This window comes from Mus caroli, unplaced genomic scaffold (genome assembly GCF_978045245.1).
Source record: "Mus caroli unplaced genomic scaffold, Mus_caroli_1 scaffold_7, whole genome shotgun sequence".
NCBI classification, from domain to species: domain Eukaryota; kingdom Metazoa; phylum Chordata; class Mammalia; order Rodentia; family Muridae; genus Mus; species Mus caroli.
Window position 1 is genome coordinate 5,373,719 of NW_028227262.1, and position 21,808 is coordinate 5,395,526.

The window sequence follows — 21,808 nt, forward strand, 5'->3', positions numbered from 1 at the left end:
GAGCCCAGGTATGGAAGGAGAGTACAGAGATAGGCAGAGCCTAGAGGGGCCTGGAATCTAGTGGTGAAGGCACCAGTGGAAATCTTCCTAAAAACTGGGGGAGAGGCTTGGGCTATTACCCAGCAGTGATGTTCTGTTAGACAAAACATCCTAGGTAAAGACACTGCAGGCTGTGGGCAAGGCTGCCAGTCTGATGGAACAGAGACTAGGCCAGATTTGGACCCAAGCCAGGGAGTGAAGAGCTATATATGTGTTCAAGCATTTTATTTATAACATCTCAAATCTGAGTTACGCTGAGTATTATCATCATAAGGGAAAGCCTCAGATTTCCTGATATGTCAAATAAAAATGTATTATAGCCCTCCGAATGCACATCTGCCCAAGTCTTCTAATCGAATTTAATAAACATTGTATACTGTTGATAGGGAAGTACTCAGGGGTGTTTATTAGTGGTTTAGTTATATATGTTTAATTTATAAGTACTGAACTACTTTAAAATAAGCAGTAGACACAGTGCTGTGTAGTATTCCATCCTGTCCTTGGGTCCTAGTTTCTGCCTATTGAATCAGCAGTAGTTCTTCACCGTTACAGGCCTTCGCATGGTAAATCACTTTGAACGTATAATGCCTTGTACATGCCAAATATTTTCTTAACTAATATGATCAGATATATAATCCTGACAATTGTTGGATATTTTCAAATTGCTATTGATGCGTGTTTCTTCTGTAACTCACAAATAGACACTATTTGTCTGTTTTTTTTTCCCCTTCTATCTATAAACAGCCCCAGTCTCTGTGAATAGCTATATTTTTTCTTTTACCTGTTCCATGGAAGGTGTGGGGTGTCTGTGGGTTTACATCTGTGGGTCACTGTACATTGCCTCGACTGTGCTGCACTGGGTTCCACTCATCTCCAGATCTCTTCTGGGTCTAAGAGCCAGGCAGATGAACTAGACCATCCAGGAGATGCTGAGAGTAGATGATGTATCAAGCATTCATTTAGAAAGCTTCTGTCTTGTTCTGACCAAGGCACAATGCACAGGTGAGGTGTAAACACCAGGGTTGGAAATAAGCTTTGTCTATATGGAAATATTACAAGGGAGAGAACTAATTATGTGGGGTTGTGCACTCTACAGTGCATGAAGGTCCTCATTCCTTGGCAAACAGGTAAAATACATGAATATCATTACCCCGTACTTGAAACTAGATTTTCATTGCAATCATAGGCATTAGACATTTGGGTCTTATTTAATACTGCTTTCTTTTTCCTTTGGAAATTTGTTCTTTGCTTTCCTTGTTATTGGGGTTTTGATATATTTTTTTCTCATTGATTTCAAAGAACTAGCTCATCTCAGAAGTTAGCTGTTTCCTTGGTGTGGAAAGTGTCCCATAGCTTTTGATGCTTAGGCCACACAGTGTCACTCTCTACTTTGGGTTTTATACTGATTTATTAATCTTTTATTTATGACTAGTGGATTTTGATCCAATGTTAGTAAGAGCATCTCATTTCTAAAATTCTTTTTGAGTTTGTTCATATTCCTTGCTGGTGATTTGTGGCTTTATTCTGGTACTTAAGCCTTATTTCCTGTGGGATTTCCATCCCTGTTCATGTTCAGCGTGGGTTCCAGGACTGCACTGGTTAAGTGGCACTGTGTGATTTGCATGTAAAAAGTGTGTGTGTGTGTGTCCTCGTGTGTGTCCTCTATGTTTCCTATTTCATCAAGTCGTGGTTCTATGTGGTTCTAGTTTCCAGAAATATGACTGTTGTCGTCAGGCATTTTCTAATAATCCTTCTTTATGTGGTAAGCAAAACGTTTACAGAAATATTGTACTTTAAACACATGCCTATATCTTATTTTTGCATTTGTTAAACTGATGCTTAATGTAGAAAGAATTCGGTTTTATGAATGGGACATGAGACCATCTATCTACCTAGGAACTTGATACGTCTTGTATATTTTTTCCAGAAAGTTTGTTTTTATTTTATTTTATTTTATTTATATTTATATTTAAGCATCCATGTAGGAGTGTGAAGAAGGGGTCTTCAGAGGCCAGAAAATCATTGAGTCTTAAAACTAGAGTTACAGACAGGTTTGAAATGCCCAATGTGGGTGCTGGGAATTGAACCTGAATATTCTAAAACAGCAACTGATTTTCTATGGAGTCAGCTCTCCAGCCCCCATCTTTCTTTTCTTTCTTTCTTTCTTTTTTTTTTTTTTTTTTTAGTTTTTTTTTTTAAGATTTATTTATTTTTATTATATGTAAGTACACTGTAGCTGTCTTCAGACACTCCAGAAGAGGGAGTCAGATCTCGTTACGGATGGTTGTGAGCCACAATGGTTGCTGGGATTTGAACTCCGGACCTTCCGAAGAGCAGTCGGGTGCTCTTTCCCACTGAGCCATCTCACCAGCCCCGCCCCCATCTTTCTATATCATTTTTAAAGCTCTCCCCAAATAAGTCTTATTTAAAAATAAAGTTATGTTCAGATATTTTGTTTGAGGGGGGGTACTGATTTTAGTGTCACCCCGCCCCCATTTCTGATAGTGATATACATATATATATATACATATATATATATATATGTATATATATGAGTGTAGCAGTGTGTATTATCACTACTAATATGATCACACACTGCTTATGACTGTGCCTCTCTAGTTTTGAGCCATACTGCTTCTGGGGCTTTTTGACTGACTTTGTAATATATATTTTATTGAGCACATAAGAACTGTATCTAAATGCTGCAGGTTCTGATGTTAGGCATCTGATGTGGAAATCATATTTCCTACCCACCTCCCCCTCCCCTCCCCCCGGGAGCATTTGTCATCACACAATGGGTCTTTGGTCGGGTTTATTTTTTTATTTTTTTCTCTTGTTACCACCAGGCTCCCTGGGTAGCACATTGGCTCTACATTCATAGTCAAGAGACTGGCATTCAAATCCTCTTCTCCTCTTATCAGTTGTGTAATCCGAAACCGGTTAATTATTTTCCCTGTCCTTTCTTTTAAAATTGTGGAGAAAAAGTAAACAAGGGAATCTTTGTAAATGCTGTTGGTTTCTCCCTACCAAGAACCAAATGGCTATAAACTAGGCCATGAAGCCCACATCCCAACAGGTCATAATTTTATTGTTTGAGCTTCATCTTTTATCAGCGCTCTGCTTAAGGAGGCTTAGGTGGATCCACTCTGGATTTTTCTCATGATTTTTCTCAGGGTATGCCCTAACGAAGTCCGGGGCGCCTTCAAGAAAAGACAGAGATTTTATTCTTCGTGTCAAGAATAATGACCTAGCTGTGATGGTTGGCAAAAATGGACGTTGGTTTCTTACACCAGAAAAAAAAAATAAAAACAACTGTGATTTGGTTTAATTAATATGAGCTTGGACTGTGGCACATCTGACAGACATTGAGCTTTTTAGGTTCCATTTAGTCCTCTCACAAGGTTTACAAGTGAGGAGTTCTGACTGCAGGGCCATTGGTTGTTTTGTCTTTTTGTTTTTTTGTTTGTTTGTTTTTGATTAACATTGAGGTTTTTGTTTAAACAAATAATAAGTATTTTACCCCCAAATAATTCTTCAACTTAGGGAAAAATGAAGAGATAACAACGACTCTTTCCTCTCTATCTGTTAAGGTGTGCATTTTAATTTTAATATTTTAATATACATAGAGAGGGTTTTAAGTACAAAGTAAATTAAAGATGTTGTGTTTGTCTGTTGAGTAATTGGACTACTGCATTCATTTGGAAATGCTATTTTTTTTCCAGCCTGTATTCAATATGACTGTTTTCCTCAATCGTGGCAGTGACTGATTTTTGTAGAAAATGACACAAAAATAAGGTGGCAGGATTTCATAAGTGGATCCATAGCATCCATGTTAAAAATCTAGATTAACAAAACCAAAAACCAAAAACACCATTTGCCTTTCAGAATTTACAACGCTACAATCTTTTCATTTTCCCTTGATTATTTTTTTTTTCATTTGTCCCTTTCAAATTTTGGATCAGGGCAGAATCCTTTCTATGTTTTAACTCACTGTTCTTTGTCAGGAATGAAGGATTCCATATGGGAGGTCTCCATCAAACCCTTCCCCTTAGAGCTCAGGGAATCTAGATGAAGAGGAGGCAGAAATAATGCAAGGGCAGTGGGGATGGAGAATTCCAGGAGGGCAATAATGCAAGGGCCAGTGGGGATGGAGAACCCCAGGAGAGCAATAATGCAAGGGCAGTGGGGATGGAGGATCCCAGGAGAGCAATAATGCAAGGGCAGTGGGGATGGAGGATCCCAGGAGAGCAATAATGCAAGGGCAGTGGGGATGGAGGATCCCAGGAGAGCAATAATGCAAGGGCCAGTGGGGATGGAGGATCCCAGGAGAGCAATAATGCAAGGGCCAGTGGGGATGGAGGATCCCAGGAGAGCAATAATGCAAGGGCAAGTGGAGATGGAGAACCCCAGGAGAACATGGTCTTCTGAGTCAAGTAGACAAGGCACACATGAGCTCCTAGAGACCAAGGCAGTGAGCACAGGACCCACATGGGCCGGCCATACCAGGGCCTCTGCATGTATGCTATAGCTTCTGTCTTAGTGTGTTATGGGACTCCTGACTGTAAGCACAAGTAGGCCTCTGACTCTTTTCCCTGCTCTTGGGAATCTTTTCTTCCTAGTTTGTCTTGTTCAACTTCAGTATGATTTCTTTTTAACTTCATCTTATTGTATTTTATTTTGTCGTTTCATTATCTCTTAGAAGCCCATTCTTTTTGAATGAAAAACAGAGAGGGAGTAGATCTGGAGTGGAGGAAGGTGGGAAGGAACTGGGAGGAGTAGAAGGAGGGAAAACGTATCTGCATATATGGTCTGAGAAAAAAATCGGTTTCCTTTTTTATTTTAAGATTTATTTATTTTTATGTGCATTGGTATTTTGGCCTACATATATGTCTGTATGGGGTGTTGGATCCCGTGGAACTGCCATGTGGGTGCTGGGAATTGAACTCAGCTCTTCTGGAAGAGCAGTCAGTGCTCTAAACCACTGAGCCATCTCTCCAGCCCTGTATCTATTTCCAATAAAAGGAAAAAAATGAGATAATACAATAAAAAATATATTTATACTTATTTTAAAAATAAAATTTCTGATGTTAAGGACCAAACTTCATTTTCTTATGTTCATTATACGGACAAATGAATGTATGTTATGCTATACCTTAGCAGGCCAACCTAACCTGTTTCATGCATGGATAGTCTTACAGACTTTCAATCAGCATGAATACCTGGGATACCACTGAGGAGACAGAAGTCTTACTTTGGGAATTCTAAATTGATTTATCAAAGCCAGACTGTGGAAGAAGGACTTGAGAATGGAGGACATGGTAGTGACCAGTTCCCTAAGCTGTTCATTCTAAGGTAGCTCATTCTTAGCGAGGCAGGGGCAGGAGGAAGACTCTTCTAGAACAGAGGCCTCCCTCCATCACCCTCTCCTGGCCCTGGGTCAGAGACACACACATCAGAAACTGTTAGGTAACATCCTTACATATAACAAGTGCCATCTATATATCACTCATTCAGGACACAGTCAAAGGAGAATAAAGAAGACAGAGAGACGTAGTTAATTTAAGAATGAGCCGAATTGTTCAAGTATTTTCCTGTGAACAAGGTTTTGTTCTCACGTCTGCCTCGATTAGTTACCCTAAAGAAGTAGTGTAAAGCTGGCTCCAGTGGTGTTTCTCTAATCCAGCACTGAGGCTGGAGGACTGGATCAAGTTGATGCTGCACCTACAATACACTATGTAGTAAGATTCTCTCACCCCAAAACACAGAGAAATACACATAATAAAATGTACAGCAGCCAGGCAGTGGTGGCGCACGCCTTTAATCCCAGCACTCCGGAGGTGGAGGCAGGTGGATTTCTGAGTTCAAGGCCAGCCTGGTCTACAGAGTAAGTTCCAGGACAGCCAGGGCTATACAGAGAAACCCTGTCTTGAAAAACCAAAACCAAACCAAACCCAACGCAACCCAACCCAACCCAACCCAACCCAACCCAACCCAACCCAACCCAAACCAAAAATGTACAGCACAGTCACCCCTCCATCCTGCCACTCACACTGGGAAGATTTTGAGTCACATTTGCTAAAATAGTGTGTAGAGAGCTAATGATGAGAACCCGGAGCAATGCTGATAGGGAAAGGGCTGTTGTTAGCTCTTTTGCTGGCTTCTAAGTAAACTTTCAGAACAGTATGTTCCCCGAATCTCTTAGCAGGTTAACTATTTCTTAAGTAGAATGCTGGTAGCCATGAAACCCTTTTAAAGGTGTGGCCACAAATGAATAGCTTCTCTTCTGGTGGTTAACGTGAATTCTTCACACAACAGAAGTATTTTGACTTTTCCCACCAGAGGGACTGCCACATGTCCCTGTGCATGCTCATTGTCTGACACCACCCAGATCTTACCTGTGTCACAAGGAGAAAGGATTGTCTGTGTTGAGTGAAACAATATTTTTCATAAATTCATCCAGTATAAATTCAGCATAAACTTCAATTTGTCTTACATTGTTAATTGATTTTTCGTTTCGTTTTGGTTTTTTGTTTGTTTGTTTGTTTTTGTTTTGTTTTTCGAGGCAGGGTTTCTCTGTGTAGCCCTGGCTGTCCTGGAACTCACTCTGTAGACCAGGCTGGCCTTGAACTCAGAAATTCTCCTGCCTCTGCCTCCCGAGTGCTGGGACTAAACGCGTGCACGCCATCATGCCCGGTTTAATTAATTTTTAAAATTAAACGATTTTTAAATGTAAATGATTTTGGTAGACAGCAATTCTACCTTAAGAGTGGGCACCAGAGAATATATGATATGAATCTATGAGAATATGATGAAGGGAAGCCTTCAGAAATCATCCATAAGGAGAGGGCAACACCAGGAGAAGAATTTGTTGCCATCATGATACAAGAACGAGATTGGTCAACCATTTTAACAGTTGTAATAAATAACTATCTTAAAGCTAGTTACACTTTCATTTGTTAAGTTTGTGTACCATGTCTGGTGTGTGTGTGTGTGTGTGTGTGTGTGTGTCACAGCATGTCACAGCAGAGGTCAGACAACAACTAGTGGGAACTGGTTCTCTCTTCCCATCATGTGAGTCCCAAGGATTGGACTCTGTCAGGTTTGACAGCAATAACTAAGACCTCTTGCCTGCCCGAGTAAACAGCCTTTTGAACAAGACATTTGTGAGGATTGGCTGGCGTTTTCTGCCTCCATCTTTGTCTAAAATGTGAGTATTCTCTTAAGATTGTCACATACTCACTTCTATTGTGAAAATTTCTCTAATTATGAGTAGGCGTCCACCAATCATGATGTCAATTTTAATAGGATAGTGTCAGCTATATAACTAGTTGAGTATCTTCACTTGTTCAAATAATTGACAAAGTATTATAGGTTTATTTAACATGCATTATGTGATAGTCATAAAACACTTAGGCACATTAACATTTAGAACAAAATAACAATGTACTTAAATTAATATAGTTAATTTTAAACATTGGATTAACTGAGTTAACACCATTGCAAAAGGCACTTAAAGAGAAGATTTTGACTAAATATTTGGGATGTGTTTTTCTTATTCATCTGACATTCTAGAATTGTGGAACTTCTACTTTGTCTCGAAGATTCAAATAAAATAAATCTTTTGAGAAATATTTGAAAGTACTCATTGTGAGCTGCTGGCAGATCATACTTGTAATGTCAACACGCAGGCTCTGAGGCAGGAGAATCATGAGTTCAAGAGCAGGCTGGGCCCCACAGTAACACGGGAGACCTATGAAGAAGAAGAAGGTGGAGGAGGAAGAGGAGGAAGAGGAGGAGGACCAAGAATGTGCACACTATTCAAATATTAAATACAGTTTTATTATAGAGACAAGAGTTTATAAATTAAATTTGAGTAGAAATTTCCTGAAAGCCTTTAGGGTCCCATACAACAGTGGTACCATCTCTGGGCCTCTGTTCAGCTCTATGTTTTGGATGGTTGCTTCCTCTTTCTGCGGACACAAGTGACCTGGGTACTGGACTCCTTATCAGCTGTACAGTTTCCTCTTCCCTGTGCACACGTGTGAACACTGGCAGAGCTAGTGGTGTAGGCAGAGGCTCATGCCTACACTGTGTAACATAATCGTGCTAACCTACCCAAGCAAAGCTCCTTATGGTCTTAAAACTCTTAGTTCTGACTCTCATGATAGGGTGGCCATTTTTTTTAAGGGAACACATTTTTCTTCCTGCTTTCTAATCTGTCTCAACTCTTAAGATGACTGTGCAAAAGTAAATATATATAATTTTAAAGTAAGCATGTGCGCGTGTGTGTGTGTGTGTGTGTGTCCCAAACTCATGGTCACTCCTGGCTTTTACATGGGATTTTGAACTCAGCTCCTCCTGTTTTCACAGCAAGAGTCTTGCACACTGAGACTACTCCCCAAACCAAATAATTAGCTTCAGATCTGAATCTGATATTCAAACCAACTTGCAATTTCTCATATGTTATTTGTGTTTATCTGACATCAGTATGCTTCTGACGTATGCATATATTACATGGCTATGCCAACCAAACAGAAGGTAGGAAGGCCTTTTCATATAGTAGATTTGGTTATCAAAACATGCTCTTACCTGTGCTGACCTTCAGGATTACAGCATCAAAGAACAGCCAGCGGTAGATGCTGTAGTGAGACAGCAGCTGGGACCATGTGCTCACAGCATCTCACCTTATGGCAGTCATCTTCAGTTCTAGCTTTACGCTGCCACCATGTCTCCTCTTTCGTCCCTACTCCCATAATCCCCTTTACCATACTCTTTCTCTTGCTTCAGTATCCCCTCTTGAGACAAGACAAAACGGTACTCACTAGTTAGGAAAAAAAAAGATGAAATATTTTAAAATATATATAACCCTAGAGTTCCTATGGACATCATAAGTAGGAAAAGAAAATTTTATTTTATATATATTATCCATCAGAGTGCATTAGAGGATGGGTCTCTTAAGGGATTAAAAATAGATATTTATGATAAATGCCAGGACTCTCTCATTTTTATATGTAGAAGTAGTTGGCGTTGTAATAAAAAATAACTTGAGGCTAATGGCATAAAAAAATAATGAGTAATGTCCTTCCCCTTCCCCAACTGCTGAAATGAGAACCAAGTCATTTTGACACATCCCTGGTAACAGCTTTCAGGGTGGGTCTTAACTCCATGTTTTGTTAGTGTCTTAACTCCATAGTGACATGCTCAAATCCTACTCCGCTTTGAGCGTGTGTGTGTGTGTGTGTGTGTGTGTGTGTGTGTGTGTGTGTGTGTGTATGTTTCTAGATCTCTCCTGAATGCTGGGTCTGATGATTAAGTTATTTTCAACTTTGTCCCCAAATTTCTTAGCTCCAAATAAAGCGTAAATACTCCAGAGGGAGCAAAGCAATCAGAGATTTTCACTCAGAATATGCGTATGGTGTGTCATTGTGTATGTCTGAAAAAGTAAACTTACTGTCTGCCTGTCGCCAGGATAAAAAAAACGTAGGACCTAATCAAACTGCGGTGGGGTCAACCCTTGTGGTTTTAAAGGCCCTTAATGTTATCCAGCTGCGAAATAAAAGGGACTGGGAGGGGGAAGGTGGAAGGAGTAGAGGGGGTTGCTGGGGTGGGGGGAGCCTGTGGAAAAGCACAGAGAGTCTGGCTTTTATTTTTATTTTTTTTTAAGTGAGTTCAGTGCCAGCCTGGACATTGGGTGTGCGGACTATTGAGGCATTGTCTCTCCCATTTCCAGAGTAGCCCCCAGTTAATCACTTCGGCTTTGAAGGGAATTTCCTCGTGGAATTCTCCACAGAAAATCTAATCAACTGACCTGCCCTCTCAACAATGGACGGCTTTTTTTCCCTCTCTCTCCCTTATTGGGGCGGGCTCTGTAATGTAGCCTTTTGTGCACAATGAACCCTCCCAGTAGGAGTGGAGAGCGTGTGTGTGTGGAGTGACTGTGTGTGGAGAAAGCATACTATCTTGTGTTGGTGAGTGTGTGCTTACTCCGTAGCCAGATGCTGCCTTGCGTGGGGACAGCCACCATCCCCGTGTGCCTCTGTAGGTGCCTCTGTCATTCCATGTCAAAGGGACCTTACCTGATTACCTTCCTCGCCTGCCAGATTTTTATCTAGATAATTGGAACTGCTTTGGAGGCAGTGCCTTGCCAGCCAGCTTAGGATTTGGAGAGCCAGAGTTTGCCCAGCTTATCTGTGCCTGCCTGGACAGAGGAAATTAAAGAGCCCCAGGGCTGGGGGGCACACCCGCTCTGTCCAGCCTGAGCTCCCCAGTCAGAAGGAGCAGGACAGTGGACTGGTCAGGCCATCTTCTGGTTGGGGTTTGAGATTTTCCTGCGGTCCTGCTCGCTGTGTCTGGCATGCAGATACCTGCTCTCCTCCACGCCTGGTTTCTGGAGTTTGAAGCTGCAGAAACTTTGCCTGGGTTGCCAGGACATTCAGAGTACTTTGTGGAAAGCAAGCTAGCACTGAGCCGGACAGAGTGAGTGACAGCCTGTTTACAGGTTTCCTTGAAGGGGCCTCTGCTATATTTCAATCTGTCAAAGTTGCTTTTCTTCCCTTAGAACAATGCCTGATTGTTGTGTGTGAGTGAGTGTGTGTGTGTGTGTGTGTGTGTGCGTGCGCGCGCGCACGAGCACACCCATGCCTGTGTGTTTCCCTGTGCGCTTGGAGAGTCGGGGAGAGGGGGTGAGAGGAATAACAATTCTTTGTGTAAAAATGCTGTGACTAATGTGTAATCATTTTGCTTAATTAGTTAATGCTCACAGTTTGATTGGGGCTCCGTTATGACAAAGTTATTTTTTAATCAGCCCCAAATGTATTTTGCACAATGATACTGGTGGTGGTGGTGGTGGTGTGTGTGTGTGCGCGTGTGCGTGTGTGCGAGTGTGTGTGTGTGTGTGTGTGTGTGTGTGTTGACTTTTATTATTTAGAGGAGAGAGAGAGAGCATGGGAGACTAGTTGACTTCTACCATTCAGGGATGTCCAGGAGAGAGAATTCAGAGGAAAGAACTGGTGCCCGGAGGTTGTCTAATGCCTAGCAGTCAGAGTGTGCGGCTGTGCAGAGGGGGAGTAGCCAGACCGCTGCTGGAAGTGTACTACCCCTTTAAGAGAATGGTCAAGGAGTCCTAGGAGAGAGAGAGAGAGAGAGAGAGAGAGAGAGAGAGAGAGAGAGAGAGAGAGAGAGAGAGAGAGAGAGAGAGAGAGAGAGAGAGAGAAGGGGAAGGGGGAGAGGGAGAGGGAGAGGGAGAGGCAGAAAGGGAGAGGGGGAGAGAGAGTGAGAAGAGACAGAAAGAGAATCCATTGGTTTAGAAGGTTTGGACTGACTTGACAGGTTCAGTTGGAGCCAGCCGATCATAGGTGGCCGCTGTGACAAAGGGAAACTGTGCTTTTCCAGCATGCTTACTGACCCTGATTTACCTCAGGAGTTTGAAAGGTGAGTACTGTTTGGTTTTTTTCCCCCCCTAATATACTGAAAGTGCAAACTCTTCCATTTCACAGTAGTCTGTGAATCCACTGGAAGATGCCTCCCCCAGATTGTGTGCGTTAAAGCAGCTTTGAGCTCGGGTCTCTGCAGCCTTGGGAGCTGATTTCTGTTGTGGTTGCCCGGACCAAATTGAACTGATTTGCAAAGTCTCCTCCGAGCTTACTGCTAATGTTTTTAGGTTGCGTTGGATCACAGGCAGGAAATTAAATGAACATTAAGCAGCTCTCTCTCTCCTAGGTCGCCCCCCTTCCCCCCTGCTGCTCCCTTCCTCGGTTAGGCTCCCACTTTCTGCCTTCATTGATCCCCGCACACCTTTTGTAGACTGCTAGCATATTCAGGATCTCTGTCTCCTGTAATTTCTGAAGTGACACAAGGCTTCGGCAGTGGTTAAAGCGGAGGCTGTTAAATTCCTGTTTGATCCTTCTGCTAAACTTTGGAAACTGCTCGGGGAAAAGCAGGACCTTTTGTTGATATGGGAGAGCCCGGCTGTTGTTGTTGTTGTGTTGTTGTTGTTGTTGTTGTTTTCTGTCCCCAAAGAAAATTTAGCATCATAGTTAAATATTAGTAGATGATTCTCGAGGTATCTGAAGAGGGGAAGAAGGGGGCAAACAAGGCACCCCCTTTCTAAGTTTGGTGGCTACTTTTGTGCTCGCTGTCTTCACTGAATTTTGATAAACTCCACTCTCCGCTGTGCCCTGATGGGAGGGAGTTGAGTGTATCTTTAATTAGTTGTTCCTATTTAGAGGGGTGTGCAGTTCTCCTCCATTTGATGTTGCTGCAAGTAGCATGGGGGCTTTTAAAGAATTTTAGCCCTCCTCACGTCCCTGTAATTACACATTACAGTTTTTAACTTTGAGTTCTTATCCTCGTATAAGTTCATTTTTTTGAACTATAAATAGATTTTTGTTTGCCATTAAAAAGAACTCAAACTTCGTATTCTGTATGGTGAATTAAAAAAAAAAAAGCTAAAAAAAGCCAGGATGCAAGATCCCCAGGCTTTTTTTTTTTTTTCATTTCCATGCAAGCTATACCTTCTGTATAAACATTTGTCGTATCTGACTATGCAATGCAAGCTAGGTGCTAGACCAGCTGGTTAAAAATATGCTAAGTCAAGCTGTTCATCACTCAAATGCCTGAATTTGATATGAAAAGACGAAAAAAGAAAGGACAAAGATTAAAACATTTTAGAACTGAAGCCACGGGAGAGGAAAAGTGTGGAGAGGAAAATAAGCCTTGGATGTGGTCACATTTTAGAGAAGCCACTGTCTGTCCAGGGGAGAAAGTAGATGTGTAGTGTGCCTTGTCACCCTGCCTTTCTCCATCTGCCTCACCTCTGAAGTAAGAAGGGTGACCTAGCAGAACAGTGCTGAATTAATTTTTCCAAAGTATTGCATATTAACTCTTCTAACTAGTTAGCTTTCCTTTGCAACACAGTCTTGTTTCTATGCGGATGTGGAGCTTGTCCACATTGGAACATAGGATTGCCTAATGTGGCGACTTGATAATTGATCAGAGTAAGTTTCCCAACACGTACAGATGAACACATCAATGGTAATTTTCCTTAATTCTAATCATATTATTATTACTATTATTATTATTATTACTATTACTATTATTATTATTTATTTGCAAATAAAACTCTGTCTGATTTGTAACCTGTTAGCAGATTGTCCTTATAAAGAGGCAGTTATGTGGTTGTGTATTAACAGGCGCAGTCTATTTCTCCACATAGGCAGGCTGCCTGCTGGGAACTTTATTTGTATTTTTTTTTCAATTATCTCTTTTTTAAGCCAAACTTTTCCCTTTAATTCCCTAATGCTCAAATCTCCTAACCTTGTTTTGTTTCCCCTTCTGCTAAGGTTTTTATGTTCTTTCTGCATTATCCAGGGGCATGCATTTTTAGCTGGATAATTAAATAAACCAGTGATAATCAGCTAGTTTGTTCAGATGTGCATCCCGTGTGGAAAAGTAGTAGTTAAAATAGTTTTGAAAAATATCATACAATATAATATTTTTAATAATTTACCATGAGGTTGAAATTGGCAATACTTACCAGCAAATCATGACAGTTTGTTTCCACTGCCTCTCCCCATTTGTCTATTGTCACTTAAACAGATATATCATGCAGATAGATACAGTATCGACTACTGAAACTCTCTAAAGAGAGACTATGTAACGGTGCTAACATATAAAAATAATCAGAGTGAGGCTTGCTTTTTTATTCCTTCTCAGTTATTTGCAAATTTTGTTGAATAAGTAGATCATCTCTATTGACTTAAATTATATTCTATTTGCTCACCTGATAATCAAAGAGGTTTTCATTCAAACTCATTTAGACTTTGAAAAGAATTCCTAATGTCTTTATGAATGGGAAATTAGGTGTAGTGAGCAGAAGTTGCTCAGAGCTCAGGCACCATTAGAGTCTTAAGTGACTCATACTGCTAATGTCACTGGTAGAGTATAGACATCTTCTCTTATTTATTTATTATCTTTTTTTTTTATAATAATCCGTCTATTTGAAACTTAAAAGAAATGTTGAGAACTTCCAGAGCAGCTCGAGGCTTTGGATTTAGGCGGATGAGTGTCAGAGATCCCAGCTACAGAAGGGGGCAGACTCAGCAGCTCAGGCTGGTAGTAAACAGTTGGGAAATAGCTAAGGTAACAGTTTCATTGTCTGTGAGGACTGTCAAGAGGTAGTGGCGATGGATTTCAGAACTAGAAAGCTTGAACTTCCCACTTCTGCTGCTCTGCAGTTTCCTGCAGGGCTGACTGGCTACTGAAGGATGCTTCTCAGGTGGGGGATGAACAGGCAGTGCACGCCCCAGAGGATGGTTAGTAAAACAAACCTCCCTGTCTCAAAATTCACATGAACCTCAAATGGCAGCATGGTCTAAGTATCGGAACTAGCATGGCTACCTCTCCCGAGAGGTCTTGGAGGGGTCTTGGTCTTTCCATTTAACTGAGAGTTAAAGAATAAAATATAGTGATTTCAGTTTGTTTTTTTTTTTTAAATTCGAGAACATCATCTGTGTCCTAATATTTAAATATGTAAAATGTTTGTTTTATACCATGGTGTGGCTCTCCTGCTGCTGAAGGAGAAATAACCATATCTGACATTCTATCACTGACACAGCTGTCAGCTTCTTTGAATTGTGTTCATCTTATTTCTAATATGATCATTTCATGACTAAGCTCCTTGTAACCGTCTTCAGTGACTGAACGGTAAAATTTCATTTAAGGAAATAAAAGACTTATAAGTACATAGATTTTAAAAAGTCTGCTCACACCCAGGAAGGAAAAGAAAAGTTAGGGCTGAAGAAGGCAGCATGCTAAGCCCAGAGCCTCGTGGAGTTGCATGCTTTTCTCAAAATGGGTTCTGACAGCAGTCTGTTTCCAAATGTTGAAGGGAACGCTGGAGGGTCTAGACATGATGAAAAAAAAAAAAAAGTCCACTCAATTGGGCACCTTCCATTCCTGTCAGACGTCTTTATGGTCAACCCTGTGAAGAGAATCATCTTTATCTCATTAGAAAACTCTCAACTGTTATTCTGAAGCAGGGAGCACCCTTTTGGGTTTGTGAAAACCACTTTGCAGAACTGCCACAAGAAACTACTAGCCGTGGATAAGCATATCCCTCTCGAGATTGATATTTTAGCGTTAGCCGATCCTCCCAATAAGATATCTTTTCCACCTTGGTATTTATTCAGTGTAGTTGGAGATTTTTTTTTTTTTTAAGAATCCATTATGCTCCTAAGGACAAAGTGCATTCATGGTGCCAGGTAATGTCTAGATGGGGATTTTTAAAAAGGTCCCTAGCTCCTTTCCTTCCTGGCAACTTAAGCCTAACTGTCTGTTTTCAGTGTGTCCCAGTACCTACTTCCGTCATTTTATTTAGCTTTTACTTACTACTACTTCCTGGAGGAAAGCAGGCTCATCAATCACAGCAGATTGTAATCCCCATCTCCATAATTTGCCAGGTACCTTAGCTGGTACCTTGCTCTGGAATGCAGCTCGCACGAAGGCATGCTTTAAACACATTCTGTCTGAAGACTTGGCAGGAGTCTGCCTGATGATCAGGAGCAGTGCAGGGTTAAATGCCGGGTGAGGGGACAGCAGGTGGGAGAGGGAAAGGTGTGTTGCTGTTGATGGCAGGTTGATCCATTTGTCTGCGCCTCAAATACCAGAAGTCGTAGGGAAGTGCGCTGTCTGTTCTTGGAAAGCTTGTAACCGAGATTTGCATGAGCATCCTAGATTAGAGGCAGATGCAAAAACCTGTCTGGTTTTGAGCATCTCACCCTTCCTAGAGTTGGGATCTGTGCCACATGCATTTCGTTCAGGACACACTCACAGAGCAATATCCCCAGGGATGTCTCCTCATTTTTCTTGTCTTCTCTTCCCGATTCCATCCTTCAGCCACCTAAGGTGTATATTGTGTCACACAGGGGTGGGCTGGGTTCTGAACACCACCCCATCGTAGAAGACTTTAAAAGGTGTAACTGGTGGGTGCTGTTTACTTTGTGAGTTTATTTGTCTGTATCTTAGTGAGGTTAACCAATACCATGGGCCATAAAAGGACCCAAGGCAAGCTCTCAGCTCTTCTCCTGTGCTAGCTAACTCAGGGCGTTCCATCTCTGAGACAGGGGATGGCAGTCATCTTAAGAGATGCTCAGTGATGTGTAAACGTTTAAGTTGTGTGCTTCTTAGTCGATGGGTAAGAAATTTATGAAGATTTTTCAAAGCCTCCCCTTACTTCTGTTCTCGATGACTTTGCCCCTTGTGGTGGCACCCTCAGCCACGTAGCATGTAAAATTCAAAGGCTGTGCAGATGAAACAGATCAAGAGGTGTTGCTAGAGGAAGGAGAGAGAAAAGAAAGAAAACCACTACAGACCAATGCTCAGTGTCTATTTAGGTTTGCATCTGGAGAACGCCTTCTGTTCCTTCGTGTGGAATCAGGGCCCTTTTCCCCTGTCTGACTCTGGGTTCTGCCCTGCAGTCTGGAAGCTGTTTTGCCCTTTCCCTAGTGCCGTCTCCCCTTCTCCTGACTTGCTGAGAGTTCCCCATCTCCTCTGGAGATCCTGTGGCTGGCGTATGGTGCTGCTTGTCCAATAGGGGGGTGTGCGTTTCTCCACATCAGTGTCCTTTTCTCTTGGAGGCTGACGGGGAAACCTCAGCAACACTGCCAGCCTTTGCCAGCCTGAGGAGTCGCAGCCTCCAACTTGCTCCCAGCTCTTGCGCCTGCTTTGTGGCATTGTATTCTGCACATTGGGCTGCCGGGAAGGACCAGACCGAGGCAAGATTTAGAAGGATTCTGGTGAGAACTGTTTCAGAGGGATATGGCATTTTAAAAGAATTGTAGTAAACAAACAGAATTGCAGAGTCAACAAAGATAATTAGCATAAACAATGTCGTTTTAGGACAGGTGGTTTAAAAAAACAAACAAAACAAAAAAACCCAAATATGAACCCAATTTGAATTCTGCCAATTTGGAACCATTGAACCTCACTCTGCACCTCAGGGGTACTACCCAGGTTTGTTGATAAACTTGTTAAGATGCATCTTTTCTGTTTCCTTTTGTATCATTTTTTCCGGTCATTGTGCCCTTTTGTCAACCAGCTTGAAAGTAATTAATCTATTACAAGGTAGTTTAAGGACCTTTATATTCATAAAACATGACAGAAGCAAAAGGAAAACCAAATGCCTCTGGGTGTTTATGGACAGTTCAGGTCAGTCGTGGAGCCTGCAGTGAGTTCCGGCTGGGGCTTGACTCCTGCCTCCTGAATCTCCAAACCTCTCTCTTTCTCTCTTTGATCTAAGTATCATTTGGAGAATTCAGCTCTGCTGTGATATTGATACATTTGTCATTGTCTCGTTATTCTGAGTTGTTGCTACTCTTCTCTGGCTCGTCAGTGGTGCGTGCATGTGTTTCTCCAGGCTGCTTTCCTCTGTAACTTGGGGAAGGGGCATGGCAGGGACTCCAGGGATCGAGTACTATGGGACTGCTCGTCAGCGCGAGCCTCATTGTCTAACCCCACTATGCTGTCACTATGAATTCCACTCTGCAGTTGTTCAGGCTTATTACTAAATGACGTTTTTCGTAATGCCTCGCATGGAAATGTTTTGACTTAAATGAAATGTGGAGTGTGGGTGAACGAAAAGCTGTTTATTTTTCCTGCGTTAAGGATGAAAAGTTCTTTATCGGAGTTAAGAGATTTTCTTCCCTCCCCTCTCACGTTCTCTTGGAGAAGGAAGACCTGGGGTTCCAAACGTGCTTCTCTGGTAGTCCGGTGGCCCTTCTCTCGGAAGCTAAACTAGGAACATTTGTGAATGAGTTTTAGTTTCTTGGAGTTATAAAAACGTGTGTAAACTAGTAAATCGTGTCTCATTCATGTGCTGTGGAGATTTCTCATACTTTATGGACAAAAATAATTTGGCTACTAACGAATTAGGGCTACCTGCCAGTCTCCTTTCGTACTGTAGGTAAGAGGAGCGCTAGGAAGAAGAGCTGCTGGCAGCCATCCGGGGAAACTTTCACGTGTGGTCGTGTTTCTATTTCTGCCCTTCACATCTCTGAAAGAATGTGTGTTTTAGAAAAGAAAATGTTCAAACACGGCAGACACGCTCCTTTTTTCGCAGGCATGTGTAGAGCCACCGGCTCCCTCTCCCCACAGAGGTACCTGGGTGCCTTACGTACCTCACCTGCTCATCTCTGTCTTCCCTATCACACTGAGACCCCCGAGTCAGATACCCTCAGAATAGATACACAGGATGACGTGAACTTGAGGACAGAGAGTATTCTCTAAAAGCCTCTTGCACCAGAAGGTGTGACGTTGGCAGGGTGGGAGAGACAGGTCAGCTAGAGCTGTGAGCAGTTGGGGGGTTTGAGGTCATGAGGCTGTGCCTTCTCATCTGGGACTTCAGGAACATGGCTAAGAAAAGACATGAAAGGGTTAACCTGCTTTGTCTGTCTTTTAAATATATATTTTTTTATTTTAAAATATTTGTATTTTTATTTCCAAAGCCAGAGGGAAAGGAGACAGACAAGAAAATTGTGTTTTATTGGTACATCTTTTATTGAAATTTATTTCAGAATTAGTAGTCAGTGTGGACTTATTGGGGAGTGACCAACGGGATGCTAAGCTCTCTGAGAACCACTCTGTGACTTTTGCATATGGTCTGTTGAAATCTCATTTTAATAATAACAGTTATTATTATTATTATCATTATCTAGATATGTGATGAAAGGGATCCAAATGGGAGAAAAAGCGCCCACTGTGGAAATGGCAGGTTTTACAAGCAAGCAGGAGTGACAAGGGGCTACCTTGTGGCACTGAGCCTTCATCCCCCTACTGATACCGATCCCATGGCAAAGTTCTAGATCATGCTGGCTCTAATTGTGGAGCTGAAACAATTGTTTGTTTGCTACAATTCTTCCTCTCCTGTATTTACCCTGCGCCAGAGTCTGTTGGGCAAGAGTCTACAAAGTCCATGACTGTCTCTTCATTTTTTTCCTCACTCCTGTCCCTGTACCCCTCTCTTGTTTTGTTTTCCCTTTTAGAATATTTGCTATTGTGTTTCATAATATGTTTGAAAAGGGATTGCAAGAAGCTGTCACCTAGTCGAGGTTAGCAACTCAGCTTGCCTTTCATCTCAGTTCTGCGCTCTGGTCTCCTTAAGCTGCTCCTGTTATCTAGTAGAGGGAGGAATGGACCTGTGGTCAAACTCTTCTAGCTCTGTTAACCCAGGGACTCAACTGCAATCCTGTGTTAGTCAGAACTGAGCATACAGAGTCTGACTGTCTCCCTGGCAGCATCACCACATGAAAGAAACTTGAATAGGCAAAGTGCCGATCGCCAGAACACCTGGGAATGGATAAGCGGTGATGAAATGAGTTTTGTTTAAAGAGTGAAACTCCCATTTTCCTCATTTCCTAATCAGAACTAAACTTGTGAATTGTTTCTAGATTCTGGAGGACTGTGGGATATGTGTCTTGGTAGAGTATTGTTTTAAAAAACTTAGAATTACTGGAAAAATAAAACGGATTTGATTTGACCGATAAACAGTTTAAGAACATTTAACATTTTACAAGCATTCCTCTAGAGAAATAGAAACGGAGCCAAAGGCACAGAGGGAAGTTTAGAGAATTGTATGATGAAACACAGTATTTATAACTTTATGAGTAGATTAAAAAATATTTAGAAGTGACTAGGAGTGAAAGGGTGATTTGGGGAAATACCGTAATTATTCCCATATACCAAGCGTGGAATTAAGAGAAGCCTTTAAACTTACTAGGCAGTTGACAGCTTGAACAAGTCCCCCTCAGTTGTGATGCAGCAGTTTGGGGAAGATTACCCTAAGAGGAAGGACTCCTTCCTAGAATACAAATAAGACTGATTCTGTCTCTCCCACAGTGGAGGGTCTCAGGGCTGGTACACCCCAGACACAGACTGTCACTCGAGTTTAAAAAACCCGAGGCGGTGCTGTGGGGCGTAGGGAGTGGGCATTTGAAACTGCATTGGGAGGGAGGATTGAGGCATGCTTCTATGACATTTGGGGACAGTTGATATTTCCTGTTCAGATAATAGGAAAGTTAAAGATAGAGGCTTGGTGTATACATAACAGTATTTTGTCAATTTTAAGGTATCCTCCCCCTCCAAAATGTAGAAGCCTTTCCTCTAGTTCGGCAAAAAATTTCCTTTTTTCTCTCCTTGCTGATATTTGGTATATAGTGTAGGAGACTGAGAGGTGACATTTTGAAGTTCCCGTTTCTCTTAAACCAAGGCCTCCTGGATCCTTTAATGTGGAATCGAGCATTAGGTTAAGCTCTCTCAAAAATCTCTCCACTCCAAAATTTTGTCACTTAGAAAAACATTTGAAAGATTCCCAGCTCCTGACACTAGTGGCCAACATCCTTACATTTATTCTCTTGTTTGGAGATGAAGTATGTGTCACAGCTAGCCTTTTGCTGTGTGGAGTCACTATGGTTGACTTGTCAGTTAGACGCCATTGTACAGATGCAAGTCGCCATGATATATCTCATCTAAGTGCCATGTATAGTTCTTTAGAGTGGAGTGACAGTTATCTTTATGAATTACATCAAATAGGTAAAAACATTAAATTCATATTTTATATGCATAAAACTCTCAAGCGCTTTAGGTCACTCATTCCTGCCAACTACAATTGTCATAATGATATATAGTACACGTGTGGCAAGCAAAAGAAAACATGTCGAGGGATGTTGTGAAGACACAGGCCTGGATGCCGACAGTATATTCATAAAATAAAAGAATCAATAATAAGATTAGATAGTCACACAGAGATACGGGCAGTGTAGGTCTTTTTGTACGAATAAATCAAACACTGAGCTGTAAGGGAGCAAGACTGAGGAAGATGAAGAACAAGGAACTAGAGTGGGAACTTAAAGTGTTCCTCCAACTGAGTACAAGAGCACTGAGCTAGACTAGCCAACCGCACAGGCTAGCCAAGAGCACAGGTTAGCCAACAGCATGTGCATCACTTGGTGCTCAGGGATGTTAGGAAGAGGAATGGTAAAATCCCATGACACGGAGGGTTCTAACAACTGAAGGAGGAGGGATCATGAAGTTGTTCCATCTAAGAGGATGAGATTTCCATATTGTTAATAATTTGCATTTGGCACATTGCATGCTGGTTGATTAAAAACACCATTTGAAGGGGAAACTGTGTAGTTCTACCATTAGAGACATAATCTTTGATATCTAGCTAGGGGGCCTTTTGCGTTATTTCTACCTTAAGAATATGTTGTTGATCCTGAAAACATGAAACAAATTAAGTTTTAAACATAGAGTCATATATTTCAGATGATGCAACAATCATCCATCAACAAATTATTTCTTTGCTTAGTGGTCACAATGCTTTCTATGCTGTTTTGCATTTAGGAAAATATGAGTGTTGGTCTCTCATTCCCTTTGTGAAGATGTAAAAGTTATTAGAAAGCCAACTTAGAAAGAAACCTATGAAACCAAAACTACATTTAGCCCTATGAGCAAAGAAAAATGTGCAAATACCCTCCTGTTAAAGCAGGGAGAACTCTGTGTGGGGCACTGATGGTCTGCTTGCTGCTGATGCAACTGATGGCCTAGCATTTAGCTATAGACAAGGTTGGCATATGTTCCTGTTTCTAAATGAGGAATTAAGACGTTGAGTTGCACGAAGCCTTCAATCCCCAGGGTTTCAGCACCTATGAAATGGACTTTAAAACCACTACAAAAGTATCTGCCCTGCCTTCTAAAGACTCTTGCTTACACTGAC

At 41.7% G+C, this 21,808-nt stretch overlaps 1 protein-coding gene across 13 annotated transcripts in view; it reads left to right on the forward strand.

The window, feature by feature from the left end:
• Sox5 (SRY-box transcription factor 5) overlaps nt 1–21,808 on the forward strand; it is a 944,504-nt gene that overhangs the window by 560,457 nt on the left and 362,239 nt on the right. For 2 of the 13 annotated variants that reach the window (XM_085839783.1, XM_029478841.2), the window contains exon 1: nt 11,292–11,469. The exons of 7 other annotated variants lie outside the window; for them this stretch is intronic. In XM_085839783.1, the coding sequence (XP_085695909.1) occupies nt 11,432–11,469 (38 nt within the window). In that variant the 5' untranslated portion in view covers nt 11,292–11,431. Of the gene's footprint in view, nt 1–11,291; nt 11,470–21,808 lie in introns of those variants that run through there. 4 more of the 13 variants (XM_029478850.2, XM_029478842.2, XM_085839791.1 and 1 more) reach the window with 2 other exon arrangements.